This window comes from Eremothecium gossypii, chromosome II (assembly GCF_000091025.4).
Source record: "Eremothecium gossypii ATCC 10895 chromosome II, complete sequence".
Taxonomy (NCBI): Eukaryota; Fungi; Ascomycota; class Saccharomycetes; order Saccharomycetales; family Saccharomycetaceae; genus Eremothecium; species Eremothecium gossypii.
The window spans coordinates 633,499-648,539 of NC_005783.5; the positions used below are offsets into that span (position 1 = coordinate 633,499).

At 49.6% G+C, this 15,041-nt stretch overlaps 8 protein-coding genes and 2 non-coding genes across 10 annotated transcripts; 6 read left to right on the forward strand and 4 right to left on the reverse strand.

Annotated features, from left to right (window-relative positions):
* Positions 1 to 349: 349 nt before the first annotated feature.
* AGOS_t0039 lies at positions 350 to 439 on the forward strand. The gene is given in 2 exon segments: positions 350 to 386; positions 404 to 439. It is a non-coding gene; the product is annotated as a tRNA-Arg (tRNA).
* A 19-nt stretch (positions 440 to 458) lies between these two features.
* On the forward strand, positions 459 to 548 carry AGOS_t0040. The gene is given in 2 exon segments: positions 459 to 495; positions 513 to 548. It is a non-coding gene; the product is annotated as a tRNA-Arg (tRNA).
* A 390-nt stretch (positions 549 to 938) lies between these two features.
* SPS4 (Sps4p) lies at positions 939 to 1,991 on the reverse strand (the record flags this gene model as incomplete). The annotated part of the gene is made up of 1 exon (NM_208427.2): positions 939 to 1,991. The coding sequence occupies one exon, from the start codon at positions 1,989 to 1,991 to the stop codon at positions 939 to 941; it is 1,053 nt and encodes a 350-aa protein (NP_983074.2).
* A 2,017-nt stretch (positions 1,992 to 4,008) lies between these two features.
* Positions 4,009 to 5,154, forward strand: SFG1 (Sfg1p; the record flags this gene model as incomplete). Its single annotated transcript, NM_208428.2, has 1 exon — positions 4,009 to 5,154. The coding sequence occupies one exon, from the start codon at positions 4,009 to 4,011 to the stop codon at positions 5,152 to 5,154; it is 1,146 nt and encodes a 381-aa protein (NP_983075.2).
* Positions 5,155 to 5,591: 437 nt separating this feature from the next.
* COT1 (metal cation transporter COT1) lies at positions 5,592 to 6,863 on the reverse strand (the record flags this gene model as incomplete). Its single annotated transcript, NM_208429.2, has 1 exon — positions 5,592 to 6,863. One exon carries the CDS (start codon positions 6,861 to 6,863, stop codon positions 5,592 to 5,594), a length of 1,272 nt encoding a protein of 423 aa, NP_983076.2.
* A 907-nt stretch (positions 6,864 to 7,770) lies between these two features.
* Positions 7,771 to 8,106, forward strand: COX23 (Cox23p; the record flags this gene model as incomplete). The annotated part of the gene is made up of 1 exon (NM_208430.2): positions 7,771 to 8,106. One exon carries the CDS (start codon positions 7,771 to 7,773, stop codon positions 8,104 to 8,106), a length of 336 nt encoding a protein of 111 aa, NP_983077.2.
* Positions 8,107 to 8,360: 254 nt separating this feature from the next.
* Positions 8,361 to 10,145, forward strand: TOM70 (protein channel TOM70; the record flags this gene model as incomplete). The annotated part of the gene is made up of 1 exon (NM_208431.1): positions 8,361 to 10,145. The coding sequence occupies one exon, from the start codon at positions 8,361 to 8,363 to the stop codon at positions 10,143 to 10,145; it is 1,785 nt and encodes a 594-aa protein (NP_983078.1).
* A 276-nt stretch (positions 10,146 to 10,421) lies between these two features.
* Positions 10,422 to 11,228, reverse strand: AGOS_ABR132C (ABR132Cp; the record flags this gene model as incomplete). The annotated part of the gene is made up of 1 exon (NM_208432.1): positions 10,422 to 11,228. One exon carries the CDS (start codon positions 11,226 to 11,228, stop codon positions 10,422 to 10,424), a length of 807 nt encoding a protein of 268 aa, NP_983079.1.
* A 297-nt stretch (positions 11,229 to 11,525) lies between these two features.
* MRP35 (mitochondrial 54S ribosomal protein bL35m) lies at positions 11,526 to 11,816 on the forward strand (the record flags this gene model as incomplete). The annotated part of the gene is made up of 1 exon (NM_208433.1): positions 11,526 to 11,816. One exon carries the CDS (start codon positions 11,526 to 11,528, stop codon positions 11,814 to 11,816), a length of 291 nt encoding a protein of 96 aa, NP_983080.1.
* A 90-nt stretch (positions 11,817 to 11,906) lies between these two features.
* Positions 11,907 to 14,840, reverse strand: NMA111 (Nma111p; the record flags this gene model as incomplete). The annotated part of the gene is made up of 1 exon (NM_208434.2): positions 11,907 to 14,840. The coding sequence occupies one exon, from the start codon at positions 14,838 to 14,840 to the stop codon at positions 11,907 to 11,909; it is 2,934 nt and encodes a 977-aa protein (NP_983081.2).
* Between the last annotated feature and the right edge of the window lie 201 nt (positions 14,841 to 15,041).

Here is a 15,041-nt window from a genome sequence, read left to right on the forward strand (position 1 = left end):
CAGTGAATTGAAGGATAGACTCCCTACTTAATCGTCTTTAAAGTGCTTAACAATATTTCGGTCGACGACTTAGTCTTTTTTCCAGCGACCACGGACTTTCAAATTTAAACGCTGAAAACCGGATAATAATTCACAAGGCAATAATGGTCTGTGACCACAGTTTCCACATACAATAATAAAATGTCCCACAATGAAGTTATGCTTTTAAAAACAATCTATCTTATGAACCGTGCCCTAAAGACTTTTGATGAATCTGCTTATTAGGTCACGTGTAACAGCAAGCCCAACGCACCCATCATGAGTATGATACTTGTACCACCTAGGAGAAAGTACTCTCAGCGTGTTCTTATTCCTCGTGGCCCAATGGTCACGGCGTCTGGCTACGATAGTAGTTACTTCTGAAACCAGAAGATTCCAGGTTCGAGTCCTGGCGGGGAAGAACACGCTCCACAGTTCTATTCCTCGTGGCCCAATGGTCACGGCGTCTGGCTACGATAGTAGTTACTTTTGAAACCAGAAGATTCCAGGTTCGAGTCCTGGCGGGGAAGAACATTTTTTTTTTGCCAATTATATCACTTTTAGCCCGATTTTAATTTATAAGAGGAGAAGAGTTATAAGAGAGGAGAGCCTCCGTAATTGAAATTAAACGTGCGATTACTGTAGTTATATACGTGAGCTGCCTCCTGTAGTAGGTGCTTATCGATACTAAACAATAAATGCGGTGGCTATATAGAAACGACAAATCTGCTTCTTATTTTCTGTCTGAACTCAGACAAGTTAATAAAGATTGAACAGACATGGAACAGTACGAATTCGGCTGGCATGGGTTTAGAAAACGAGTGAACGGGATCAAAATACGGAAGAAGAACTGTCCTTATAATTTCCACGAAAGAAATAAACCATTCATTCTATTGGTTACATAATCCGCGGGCACATGATCATGCTACAACAGCTTCCTGCACAACCTGGGGCTGTTGTTGTTCTAGTGGGGGTTCAGATGGCGCCTCTACTGGCTCAGCGGGTTTTGGAACCTCTTGCTGGACAGGGATAGGATTCTGCGCTGGGGCCCTGTTGGCCTTGCGGACGCCTGGGATAATCTGTTTGACGTGCCCAATGGTTTCTGCGTTCAATTCGGTGATGGCGTTCTTGGTAGCGTCCCAAGAGTGAGCCCAATATAGGTCCTCCTGTTTGTCTAGGTTCTCGTTAAAGACGTCATTCACATGTTTGGCATAATTCCAGGGGCTCCAGATGATACGGGAGGTCTTCTTCGCTGCTGCTGGAATCAGGCGAGATACCAAGTTGAATGTCAAAGCGACGCTTCTGTCGACCTCATTGCTGAAACCGTTAACTGGTACCTCTTTCCCCTCTGGTAGCACGCGAGTGATGAGCCTCTCATACTGTCTGTTTGCGGGCCCGACGACAAAGTCCAATGAGCCCCGGATTAGTGGTTTTCCGTGTGTGTCGATCAACCTCTGGTTGTAGTACCTGCGGAACTTGAGGATATTCTCATGTGCTGGCTCGTAGACAAAGTTGTTGGCGATGCTGACAGTCCCATTCGTGGTCTTGACAATTACCGTCTTTGTGAGTGTGTATGGCAACATGATCTCCTCGCCCAACCTCTGATATGTCTTGGTCTTCAAAGAAGGTACTACCTTCTCCGTGACGCTCAATGTCTTGTCGAATACGGAGTCTGCGATATTGACCACAGGCCGTACAATGGCCACTGGCTTAGAATGGACGACAGATACCACAATTGGCTTTGTGTTGGCGGCTAGAATACGGGCAGGTGGAAGGTGTTCCAAGATATCCTTGGTTTGTTGCACTAGAGGATATGTCCCAATATGTGTCAACGTTTTGCACCCACTGCGCTCTGCTGGTAGATCAACAGTCACCATTTCACCCTCGTTGCCGTCAGCCACTACCTCACCGACAGCGGCCGCAGCCTCCACCACATCATCGTGGCGCTCTTTCTTATGAAATAGTCTGGACATCGTATATTAGGTCTGTTTCAATACTTTTGTTTTCGAAGCGAAGCAAGTTTTGTTTTGTTCCTGTTCTATGGAGCAGAGATAGATTAGTGCACTACTAGACCCCAGCTGTAACTTTACCACTATATACTTAGAGCCCTTTTATACATTCTCCCGTGTCTTTGTGGTTTGACTTGCTGTCGCGACGATGTCGATGGCACTCCTGATCTGCGTCAAAGATGTCCTTTTGCCGGACTAGTTTTGTGACTGGCGTAGTAGCGCTTGGGCTTGCGACAAAGTACTGTAATTGCAGCCTCGGTAGTGGCGAGCAAAACGCCGCCGCCGTCCCTGACGGAATCAAGCCTTTCTCGTCAGTACGCTGTCATGTGACACGCGCTGACACCGACGGTCTTTGGTTAAATCGCGGCTATATTACGGAGCCGACAGGTGATCGTAGTAGTGAAGCGCCATGTGCACCTCCCACAGACACCAGTCTTTTGCACATGTGCCAATTGTCCCTCTGCAAAGCGGCGCCCAGCGGCTGTGGCACCACTGTAGCTCCGCCGCGGAGTGGCCGATTTTTCCAATCTGATTACGTGAGCTACGGAGACGACTTCCTATCTCCTCGCGCGGCGCTGGTTAAAAACCAGAATAGTCATAGGCTGGCACGCTGTCTGTTGGGAAAACGCTGATAACTTAAGCAGTGTAGACCTGACAATGACTGGGCAATGGCATTCTCTGGACTTAAGAGGGGCGGCGCCAGTCTGCCAATATGACTACCGACTAATGTGCCCGGGCGTGATGCCACCGACAACGCAGACCCCCCTGTAGATCGGAACGCCGCAGTATAGACGCCAGCTGCAATTGGTATTAATCTCCAATAAGAGTCGGAAGGCACAGTTACGCCGCCGACCAGCCATGTTCCCCTGCGAGTGCACAGGCACCCTGTTGGCGCCATTGCGGTGTTGCCAAATATAGGTTTCAGGGCACTGAGCTCCTGTTGTGTGCAGTTTTTTGGCCATTGCTGCTCGAGGGCAGGCACACCGTCTGAAGGCCGCGGCTGCGGTCACAGTGCCCAGCACAACGACACGATGGAATGGACGCTATGGCCACGCAGGCAGCCGTGGATACCGACAGCGGCGACACCAGCCACACTACCTGCCCTCTTCGCCACCGTTGCTAGTGCCCTGCTGCTACGTGCTACAGGTTCCAATACTCCTGCCGAGGGCGAATGGGCACTGGTTGTTCCGATTTGCATCGGGCTAAAATCTTTTCCTGTTTTTCCCTAACTGGGCCATCTGGCGCCCGAGAAGACAGGGTTGATCGTCGGGGCTCAACGCAGACTGCTGGCAGTTGACATCACGGCGCGGGGGAAACGCCCTGCAGCAAGGCTGATCCAGCTGCTGATCCGATGCGTCGACGTAGAGCTACCGAAGACCGCACGCAATTGTTTACACCTCAACCTCTTTCGGAAATCTGGGAGCGGCATCTTACCACAATTTGTTTTGCAAATCCCGATACATCTTTTGAGGTGCGTTGGCAGTAGAACGAAGGAATGCCACAGGAACGGACAATCAACGCTGCTGCGTGGCTTTTTGGGTCGCAACTGCGGGTTTCCGGGAAAACAAGCGGATAAGTACCAGTGGGATTTAATTTGGAAAGACAACAAATAGAGAGACAGGTAGCGGGTGGCGGCCAGCCTCGACCGAGGAGACTAGCCGGTGGAATGCTGTTGTCAACGGACTACATTCTGAAATGGTTGCAAGAAAGAATTGCCCTTTGAGGTATTTACCTGCATGTTATTAAGTAGATCTTTAAAATTTGCAGAAGAGCGTGCAGCTGGTGCGCTGTAGCCATGTAGACCGAATGGTATAAAACAAGTAACATTTTCGGCCTCGAGCATCGCGCCGTCGGACAGGTTTCTTTGCCCTTCCATGGTCCAGTGTACGCATTTTGCCGTTTCCATTAGGCTTTTGTCCGAGACCGTGCTGGCAGGTAGAAACAAAGAGCTTTCACACATCGAAAGTACGCACGCAGGATAATGTGGCCGATGATTGAGCCTCCGAAGGACAAAATTTACGGGCCGCCAGAGCACCTTATAATGTGCACGCCCAAGACACATGTGCTCGAGCCGGATGACATGAACCTCCCCCCGCTGAGATTGGGCCCAAAGATTCAGTTGCGGATTCCGGCAGAGACATGTGGCGACTCGATTGTAGAGTCTCCGTCAAAACCGTCGAAAGTTGTGCGGCAAACTCTTTCAATGCCATTTCCTGAGCAGTTTGGCATTATAAGTCCACTGCTCTCTTCTGATGATGACACGCTAAGCGACAGCAGCATGATCTCACCGGTCAGCGAGACCAGCTCAGTGGCATCATGCTCGCCAGAAATCTCGAAAAAACTACTGCCCAGAAACTTTTTGGATAGAGAAGATGAACCTGGGCTCCTACCAACGTCTGTAGCAGAAGAGGGCGAAGAGGACGATGGGGACTTGTCTTTGAACCTGCTATTCCGGAATGAGTCTGCAGCGCAAGATGCGGGCAAGGTCGAGGACAAGGTGACAGATTCTGACCTGAGAGAGGATGTATGGCCCCTGCAGCCGACAGAAGCAGAACAGTCCCCTAACCCACTATCGAGAAAGCGTTCTTTCACTGGCTTGTGCGGGGAAGACAGCTGGAAGAGGGTCTGCCAGCCTAAGCACTGCCAACTACAACCAACAAAGTCTTCATTGAAGTTGCAGCCTCATAGATTGAATTTTCTGATGGATAGTTCCAATGGGAACGTCAAAGACGCCACAATATTTGCGACAGAGATCAATTCATGCAACGCTTATGGGGTTCCCTTCCCGGCGTCTGTTTTGGAGAGAGTAACGATTCCTGTAAATACTCACGTCAAAGAACATTACAAAAATGAGCGTGGAGAGTACCTAGGTGGTTACTATGATGATGACGAAGACGAAAAAACCGAGGGTGACCAGAAAACAGCAGTCGCAAATGATAGTGCGGGTGATTCTGCAATTATCAGGGCCTACGCATTCGAACGTCTGGTAACGTTCAAAGAGGAGGCACCCACGGGCCTGGATGCACAATCTGGAAAGACTGCAGACCTGACTTTAGACAGCCCATATAGAAGCAGTGGTTGTGGAGCAGCCAAGACGATTAGATGGGCACCTAGTGTAACATGGTGAACAGCGTATAAGTTTTGTAGTTTGCTCAAGGCAAGCACAGAATAAGGGTCTGTATTAAATATTAAGTTAGTCCATTATTCAAAATAAAATTGTATTAGTATGTTTTAAATGAAGGTCACTTTACTGCCTTGCGCGCAAATATTCATATTACTTGGGGCTTCATGTTGGTCAGAGCAATATTTGGCTCATCGTAGCTATTATATAGTCCAGCGAAGTTTCTTCTATTGGTAATAGATCCGGAGATTATACTTGCAACTATTCTTATAATGAATGAAGACCGTATAAAAACTATTCTAGAGTATCTTTATTTTAACTATTTCTATACTGAACACATTGGCCGGACTCTTTCATAATGTCAAGGCCAACGGGCCAAGTATCGGCAAGATTGCCATGACAAAGGGAAGCACATGTAGTCAAATGGTAAAATGCAGATCTCTCTAAGGTAGGCAATTATCAGAATTGCAATTGGCTGCATCGTCAACTAAACATCCTGTTTGGCTGTTCGTTGCGCCGTACGCATGGGGAACTTGATCTTTGGTTGAATCAGACTCCTCGTTGACAGACGTTGAGGAACCTAGTCCACCACCCGCAATTCGAGAAAACCGCCTATAGGAGTCGTCACTCACGTCACGCGATCCGATGAATTCAGGCTGTACGGTCGCCGAATGGATACCATATCTGTGGAAAATGGAGCGAATGACCTTAGCAGTCCCAATGTAGCTATCCTGACCGCAGTCAACCTGAACATGAATAGAGGCAATAGAGAAGGTTTCCGTGAGATTCCAAATGTGGAAATCATGGACTGAAATAACACCGGGTATAGCAAGAATCTTGCCCTTAATTTCATCTGCAGAAATGCTGGAAGGCGTAGCTTGGAGCAATATTCTTGAAGCTTTCCGAGACAACGGCAAAGCAGATGAGAAGATGATACAGGTTATCACTAGGGAAACAAAGGGGTCGGAATAGTATCTCCAGGAGTAGTCAGTCTTCCAAATAAAAATCGCCGTGAGCATAACTCCGACGTTCCCTAATGCGTCTCCCAAAACATGCAAGAAAACCCCGTGCATGTTCAAAGAGCGGTGGTCAGCGCCATGTGCAGAATGCTTGTGATCGTGGTCCTTCACTAGTGGGGTGTTTTCATCGGAAGAGCTCATGTACCGCTCTACTACAGCAGCAGGGAGGAACTCCTGGATGGCCTCCGGTTCATCCTCATGTAAATGCGACCCAATGTGATGCGAATGGCTGTGACTCGAGGAGTGTGCTTCCATGTCCTCACCAGTAGTTCCATGAGAGTGCGAATGACCATGTTCGTGGAACAAGAAAAGTCCCAATATGTTCGAAAGGAGACCCGCAGTACCCACGTAGAGGATCAACTGTGGGTTCTTCACCTCCTGGGGCTCAAAAAACCGCTGGATGGCTTCGATCAAAATAGACACACAAAGTGCAATCAAAAAAACTGCGTTGATCAATGCCCCGAGAATCTCCGCCCGTTTCCAACCGTAGGTGTACCGAGCATCGGGGTTTCTAGTCTTGGCGACGTTAACCGCCCAGAGAGCCACAATGAGCGAGACTATATCGTTTAACATGTGGAACGAGTCCGCAATTAATGCTAGCGAGTGCACTGTGTACCCTATGATGATTTCCAGGAGAAAGAATACAGTGTCTAGCACCAAAAGGGAGACGATGCGGATTTCCTTGTTGCTCAACATTTGTACCCCACGTTTTACTTATCTGTCCGAATGACCAAATGAGCAGTATCCGATAGCGGATATGGTTATAGCAGGCGCACCTAAGTTTTCCAGATAAGCTCACACTGATGCGAAATGTACAGGATAGTATGCGGTTGGCTGAGCGTTGGTGACTGAGCAATGAATGAGTAACAGAAAACTCATTGGCAACAAAAATTTACATGGATCACGTGACTCCCGTTTAAAGGAATCCACGACGTGATGGTCCCCACGTGCCCCGTGCCGGCTCGCATCAGCTGAGCACAGTTCCCGTGCTCAGGAAGCGCCAGAAGTGTCCCGGACGCCGCTCTGCACTGCGAACTCCGCCTCAATGCCATGACAAGCCGGTTACCACAAGAGCTCCGCCCCCACAAGAGGACCACCTTGAGAGGGAGCGCTGCGTGCTGCAGAGATCAATAAGTTGCCGAAACCATGCGTTTCATTCATTCGGAGCTTGGCAGGGCAGCACCACACGTGACAGCAACACCGATATGGAGTTTTTGCTGAGTTAAGCTACCCCACAATTGTGGAGCATCGGGGCGGGATCGGCATATGGATCACGTGATTGGAAGCATCGCGATTGTTTTTAGCCCCACCATACGAGCAGCTGCAGCGCCTCTATACTAACCGTCGTGCTGTGTGCGACGGCCGTACTTCCGAGATTGACCCAGCGGTGTCGCCTATTGCAACCCCGTGCTCTGTTGCATCCCGCAGTGCTTTCTGACCGGCCAGTATTAATAGTCGACGCGCTGTTGTTATACGATCACGTGCACTTGTTTACTTCCGTGCACCCGACCATCGCCTCACTACATTTTGCATCCGATGCCGTGCTCACGAGCTCGCTCAAACGTACTGGCAACGCCATCTGCGCCCCGCGCACGTCGCCCACATGCCAGTTGACACAGCAGCACCACAGTCTACAGCTAACCCTGACCCTTCGGTACAGACGGACCGTGCGGCCGTCAACTTTACGCCGTCTACCGACGCATCGTCGTTCCAGTTCTACCCGGACAACCCTGAGTCGCCGCTCGCACGCTACCGCTTCGCGGCAAAGGGTCCGAGCCAGTATTTCGACCCCTGCCAGGAGTCTGCGAACATGTCGATGAAGTGTCTGGAGCGGAACAACTACGACAGAGATCTCTGTCGCGAATACTTCGATGCCTACCGCGAGTGCAAGAAGCAGTGGCTTAGCGCTCGGAGGAAGGACAACTCTCAGTGGACCTAGGCTTTTGCAGAAGCGCTGGCGCGCTTACATAGATCTACGTAGATGCACTGCTAGAGCGTCGCCGGCTCGGCTGCCGGCGTCCGGGACGATGGCCGGCGGGTTCCGTTCCGGACACAGACACAAAAATTTTCACCGCCTTTTTCAGCTATCATGTGCAGTAATCCGCTCTGGTTCCACTCGTCCACAGGACTCTATACGGCATATCAACTGCTCTGAAGGACTCTACGACTGTACCATAGGCTCGAACGCTCAGGATGTCATCAGAGAACTCGTTTGCTGGGTTTGTATCTAGAAATAGGACGGCGATCATCGCCACTGCGGCTGCCGGCGCATCTGCGGTGGGGGCGTACTACTACTACCAGCAGTTACAGCGGCAAAGTAGCGGCGAGGTTTCTAAAGATGCAACAGGCAGCACCGATGTGAAGAGCAAGAAGAAGAAGAAGCGGAACAACAAGAAGAAGTATCCGGTTGACCAGAATGGCGAGCCGGATCTTTCGGGGATGGCGACGTTTACCGAAGAGCAAAAAGAAAAGTACGCGATGGCGTTGAAGGACAAGGGGAACGAGTGCTTTAAGGACCAGCGGTACGAGGAGGCGATCAAGTTCTACGACTGCGCGTTGAAGCTAAAAGAAGACCCGGTGTTCTACTCGAATCGGTCGGCGTGCTACGTGCCCTTGAACAAGCTGGAGAAGGTTGTGGAGGACACCACTGCTGCACTAAAGCTGAAACCCGACTATTCTAAGTGTTTGCTTCGTCGTGCAACAGCTAATGAATCGTTGGGTAATTATGCTGATGCTATGTTGGATTTATCTGCCGTATCTCTATACGGCGGGTACAGCTCGCAGACAATTGAGCCCGTGCTGGAGCGGAATATGAACAAGCAGGCTATGCAAGTATTGAAACAGAAACTCTCTGGTGGAGAGAAACACGAACTTCCTTCCAATACTTCCTTAGCGTCTTTCTTCCGCATCTTCCCTTCGGAGACATCGTTGGAGAACTACGATGAAACTTCCGAGGCAGACCGCATTCTTCTCAAGGGATTGTGCGCCCTACACGCGCGCCAGGCAGGCTCCTATGAAATTGCTGATGAAGCCTTTACCGATGCTGTAGAAAAGTTCACCGCAGCTCATGAAGCCAACCCAGATAATGCTGCTTTGAAGCAGAAACTAGCGATTGCATTGGAACACGTTGGTATTTTGAAGTTCCTTAAGAACGAACCATTGGAAGCTCACAATCTTCTCCAGAAGGCTATCGACTTGTTCCCAAGGCCAAACTCTTACATATACATGGGATTGATTATGGCGGACAAGGGCCAGGCTGATGAGTACGCTCAGAACTTTGAAAAGGCTTTGGAGTTGGATCCAAAATCGTCTGCTGCTTACTACCACCGTGCCCAAATGAACTTTGTGATCCAGCAGTTTGACCAGGCTGGTAAGGACTTTGACAAGGCTAAGGAATGTGACCCTAGCAGAGTTTACCCTTACATTCAGTTGGCCTGCCTCGCTTACCGTGAGAAGAAATTCGACGACTGTGAGACACTTTTCAGCGAAGCTAGAAGAAGGTTCCCTACTGCTCCAGAAGTTCCAAACTTCTACGCAGAGATTCTCTCAGACAAGGGCGATTTCGAGAATGCTCTAAAGGAATACGACTTTGCCAGAAAGTTGGAGGATGCTCAGGAGGGTATTCACGTTGGTGTCGCTCCATTGGTCGGCAAGGCCGCCCTTTTGGCAAGACAGCCATCTGCTAGCAACTTTGCAGAGGCTACCAAGTTGTTTGAATTAGCATGTGAGAAGGACCCAAGATCGGAACAAGCCAAGATAGGTCTTGCCCAGCTAAAACTACAACAAGAAGAAGTGGACGAGGCCATCAAGTTGTTTGAAGCGGCTGCTGACTTGTCTCGCGCTTTCGAAGAGAAGCTACAGGCTACGACATTTGCAGAGGCAGCAAAGATTCAGAAGAGAATCAGAGCTGACCCAGTCATGAGCGCCAAGATTCAGGAAACTCTGGACGCCTACCGTGCCCAGGGCATGGTGGTCTGAGCGCTACGTTGAGTTTGTTGATCTTAACCAAAAACCAGCAACTGGATTTCAGTTAATGATGATATACTCGTAGTTAAATCCGTTTCTATGTCTGTCTGTATATATCACTTATTTCATTCCCCCCCAGCTCTTACCGCGGAGACACTAGCCCGACAGCACATCCGACCGCTCGATATGTTGTAGTACAAAATGCATTCCATTGCTGCAGCTCACACACTGCGGAAGATACATAAATTTCTGTAACTATTCGGGAATATATAAACTCCACAGCACATACTAATAGCCTACTCGTGGCCTTTTTGAACTGTTACTCTGATCTTGCTCATTATTGTCCACGTTCCGCTTCTTAGCTGGACTTTGCAGGCCCGAGTAAGGCAGGTCGAAGTCATCCACCAAAAAGGGAAGCTCGTCGGCGGCATCGCCTTCTTCGTAATCACTGGATGCGCCAGATTCACAGCCATCAAGCCCATACATACTGATGCGGTCTGCAAGGGGGACCTGCGATGCATAGGGTGGTTTGGCCATTACCTGCGGCGTGTCGTCTGCATTACGCAGCGGCAGGGCGTCTCCGTTTGTCTGCAGCGCGCCCTTCGGCGCCGCCCCCGTGACCTTTAACTGGTCAAGGAGGCTCATGCTGCACACGGGCTCCTCGTAGAGCGTTCGGCCCGAGAGTATGCGCATCATGCTTGTGATCCCGAACTGCTCGTTCACCTGCTCCTCGTCCACACAGCCCTTCCGCCGCAAGTGCTGCTGCGCAGAAACAAAGGCCCCCCGGAAGTTGTCGAGAAACTGCGCGTCAATCGTGGAGAGGTCCACGATCCCCGTCTTCTCGAAGTTTAGCATGATCGCATTCATAGTTGTCTGATCTCGCGCTGCAAGGCGCTCGTACACGAGCTTTTGCCAGTCTGGAAACGCATCATGGTCCGAGTTTAAGGACGAATTGTCGTCGTCCGACTCTACCTCGCTGATAATCAACGGTGCAGGCTCAGTTGTCCCCAGCTTGCGGTCTTCGTCGGATTCGTCGATGTTAGTCATGAATTTTAACTTGGTATCAGCATTCCGCTTCCTTTGCTCACTCTGCAACATCTTTTTGCTTAGCCTCTACTGTGATTATCTTCGATAGTACCGATTTCACGAACTGATGCCGTCATTACTGCATACTGACCCTATATATACTAAATATTTGAGCTATTTCGTCCTGCCATTTGTGGTTGTGACACTGACGCTGTACAGCTATTTCATCTCTTGTAAATCATCACATTGCACGTTATGAAATTTTCAGGTTAGCCATGGCAAAATTTGAAACGTTGAAGACTAAGGTAAACTGAGGTATCTATCGGAGGCCAAGGTACTCCTTTTGATTCGATCTGTCGTAGCGTGATGTTTTTCAACATGTTGCGTCCCTTGACGGGGCTGCCGGTGCGTTTCGGAAGTGGTGCATTTGCAGCGACGACGCAGCCGTCGCTGATCATGGTGCGGACACTAATGAAGACGCACAAAGGCGCAGCTAAGAGATGGCGGAAGACTGCAGGAGGGTACAAGCGTTCGAAGGCTGGCCGCAGCCACGGTAACACAGGCTGGGGACAGCGCGCGCTGAAGCAGCTCTCTGGGCGGACCATGGCGGCGAGTGCCCATCTGAAGCGTCTGCGGCGCCTACTGCCATACCACTGAGCATGCTGCACGAGCTGCGTGCAGCGCTCGTCACGTGATCGGGTTACATGTGAATAGTTTATACGTTCTATAAGAGATATCAGTCTATTGCTAGTTTTTAGCGGGGGTAGCGTTGCAGAGGTGCTCAATCCAGCGGCCGGTGTCGGAGTTGCGGGAGAGCTCGCTGGTGGGGAAGTAGTGGTAGTTTGTCTTCAGGGAGATAGCAAAAGGCACGTTGTCGAAGGTCACAAGACGGATTTTACAGTAGGTGTTGTCTGGTATCGTGCGTACCACCTCGAGAAAGCGGTCCAGGTCTGGGGTTTCGATCTCATTCACGTGTGTGATGAAGTTTGTAGACGAGATACCGTACTGGATCGCAGGCGATGACTGCCCACGGAACGTGCAGTAGACCCCGCTGGGGATGTTCAGCATAGCCTGGCGCACGGCATGATGTGGAGCCTGCAGGATGCAGCCCGCGAAAATCACGATCTTTGACGTCTCCTCCACCTCGATAGTCTTGATATCGAGATCCATTATGGAACCCTTTCTGACGATCTTGAAGCGCAGCACCTGCTGGACCGCGGGCACATCTGTTGTTGTGACGATACCTTCCAGGTCACGCATCTGCTTCACAAGCTGGTCGTTGACGGAGAGTATGATGTCTCCGCTCACAAGTTTTTGCTCTTCGTCGGTGTAAGAGACTCTCGTCACGGTGATGAACTGCAATCGGTTTTCAGACTCGCTCTCCATTCGTTTAATCCATTCCTCTGGCACGCCTCTTAATCTAGCCTGTAGGACTGAGATTGAGCCAAAGCCAGAATCCACAATATTCACACGTGGAATCTTGCCCTTCTTTAAGACCTCAACAACTTCGCCTATATCAACCAAATCCAATCCCATCAGGTATATTTTGTCCTTCTCATCCTGTTTCTCCCCTAAGAACGAGAGCCACAAAGCTCTGACAGTCCCATCGTCATCGGCAAGAATTCCCGAGTGACAACGAGAACCCACACTTGATTCAATAGAAATCGCTTCCAAATTGGTAGCTCTGTAACGAGGAACCATGTTACTTGGAATACTGAGGGAAGAAATGTCTGTTACTGTTGTTTCAGAGGAGACAGAACGGAAATTGTGAGTGTAACCAACAAACTGGACTTTATCACCACGCTTTAGACGTTCGGTAGAAAGTATTGGCGTTTCTACCGCAGCTTGGACTTGCGCTGGATCGTATTTCACAATGACATAATTCTGAGTAGGATGTAGAAAGACAACGGATGCTGGAACCAATACCGACTCAGCGATAGTAACGAATACATCCATACAGTCATGTGGGACTATCCTTCTCGAAACGATCACGTAGCCTTGTTTTGCATCTAGTACCAAACCCGCAGCCTTCCGGGGTTCTGGGTCGACCGAATCTAGGGGGACTGGTCCAATTGTCGAAACCATTACAAGCATACGAGCTAGCCTGGCAAGCTTTGGATTGCTGATTGGTAGGTCTATAAATTTCGCAGTTTGGGGTTTCAACGGAAGAGCAGGAATGGGATCAGCAAGATTCTTGTAATCCCAAATACCGGTTTCATCGTTTCTTTCGAATATGCGGAATTCGTTACACCAGTGCCGATCAATATAGACAGTAGTCACATGAGGAGAGTGTTGATCAACTAGGTGGTGATACTGGACAGTAACTCTAGAGCAATCAGGAATTGTTGACATGACTTCAATGAATGTATCGAGGGTTGGCGTTGGCTGATTGTTGACTTCATCAACAATCCAGCCGAGCTTTTCTTTCGTATCAAAGCAAAAAGAACCTGTTGCGCTACTTAAGAAAACCGCTCTCACTGGAATTGCGTAATACCTTGCCATCTGGTACGAAAGTTCGTTGAACGTCGCTCCACACACTTCAACATATCTAGATGGCGTAATTGCATGCAGGTCACCAACTGTGCATTCAACAGTGATATCTATGCCACTTCTTTGAACCACGAGTGTAATAGGCTTGCCAACGTTTTCATCTAGGATTGCGTCCACCTGAATAAATGAACAAATCATCTGCCCGTTGATCGATATCAATATGTCTCCTTCTTTTATACTTTTGTCAGCGGGGCCTTCCCTGAGAATGGTCTCTGCCACAAGTAGCCCAATTTTGCCAGGGAACTGTTCGCGGGCTTTGGCTTCGCTTTCTGGAGACAAGCCCATTCTCCTACATTCATCGTACGGCTTTAGCAGCCACTGAGTTTGTATTGTGCCCCTCGTAATGGGCTGTGATCCCTGGATACAACGCAGGGCTCGCAATATTCTATCCAACGGCAGAAAGAAGTCCGTGGAGGCTTCCGTGGAGCCACCTGCCTGTAGGGCAACAGCGTATCCATCAATATTCACAACAGGTGAGCCACTGGATCCACCCGAAGCGGCCGCGGCAGCTTGTATATATTCGGTGTTGAAGTCATTATAGGTAAGTTCACCATAGTCCGGCGCATTCCTGTCCACTCTGCTAATGAACCCAGCCAAAATACTCAGCTTCTCCCCCGCATCGTTACCGACTACCCGAATTTCAGATCCGACTTTCGCCAGGGCAGGCTTTAGTTCCAGCGCCTGGACGTTCATATATTTGATAGTGGAGGGATCGAACTTCAGGAATCCAAAATCGTGCACTGGATCTCTATATATCGGAATCACATCACACTCCTCGTGGTTATCGAAGACCGCGTAGCCAGAAAAGGGACCCGCACCCACAACATGCCGGTTGGTCAGGATTATACCCAGCTTGGCGTCCACTACGAAGCCTGTCGCCTCGGAAACCAGCGCAGATTCGCAGTCAAATGGCGCGACCTGGGCAAAATGCACAGACACCACCGATTGCACCACGCGCGATATCGTGTCCTGCCACTGCTGGTTGTTGGCCGAGTCCGTCACATACTCTGGCATGTCTATGTCTGATCCTTCGTCAGTGTAATCTTCAGTATAGCCCTCGCGCCTTTTCAGTTGCCCCACTGAGCTGGTGGAAACCTCTGAAAGAGTCCTCTTGTGCGCCTGTATTGTCATTGGTAGGCTGCTAATTGTATGATGAGACAAGATAAGTAACTACAGGCGCCTTATTCAACACGTTGATAGCCAACTGCCCGTTCCTGTCTTTAATCGGAACTCAGGAACGAAGAGTCCTTGAGCCTTAGGTCTTCAGGTGAAATATGGAGATATAAAATTTTCAATGCTAAATAATTATCACGTGATAAAAAATAGATCTTA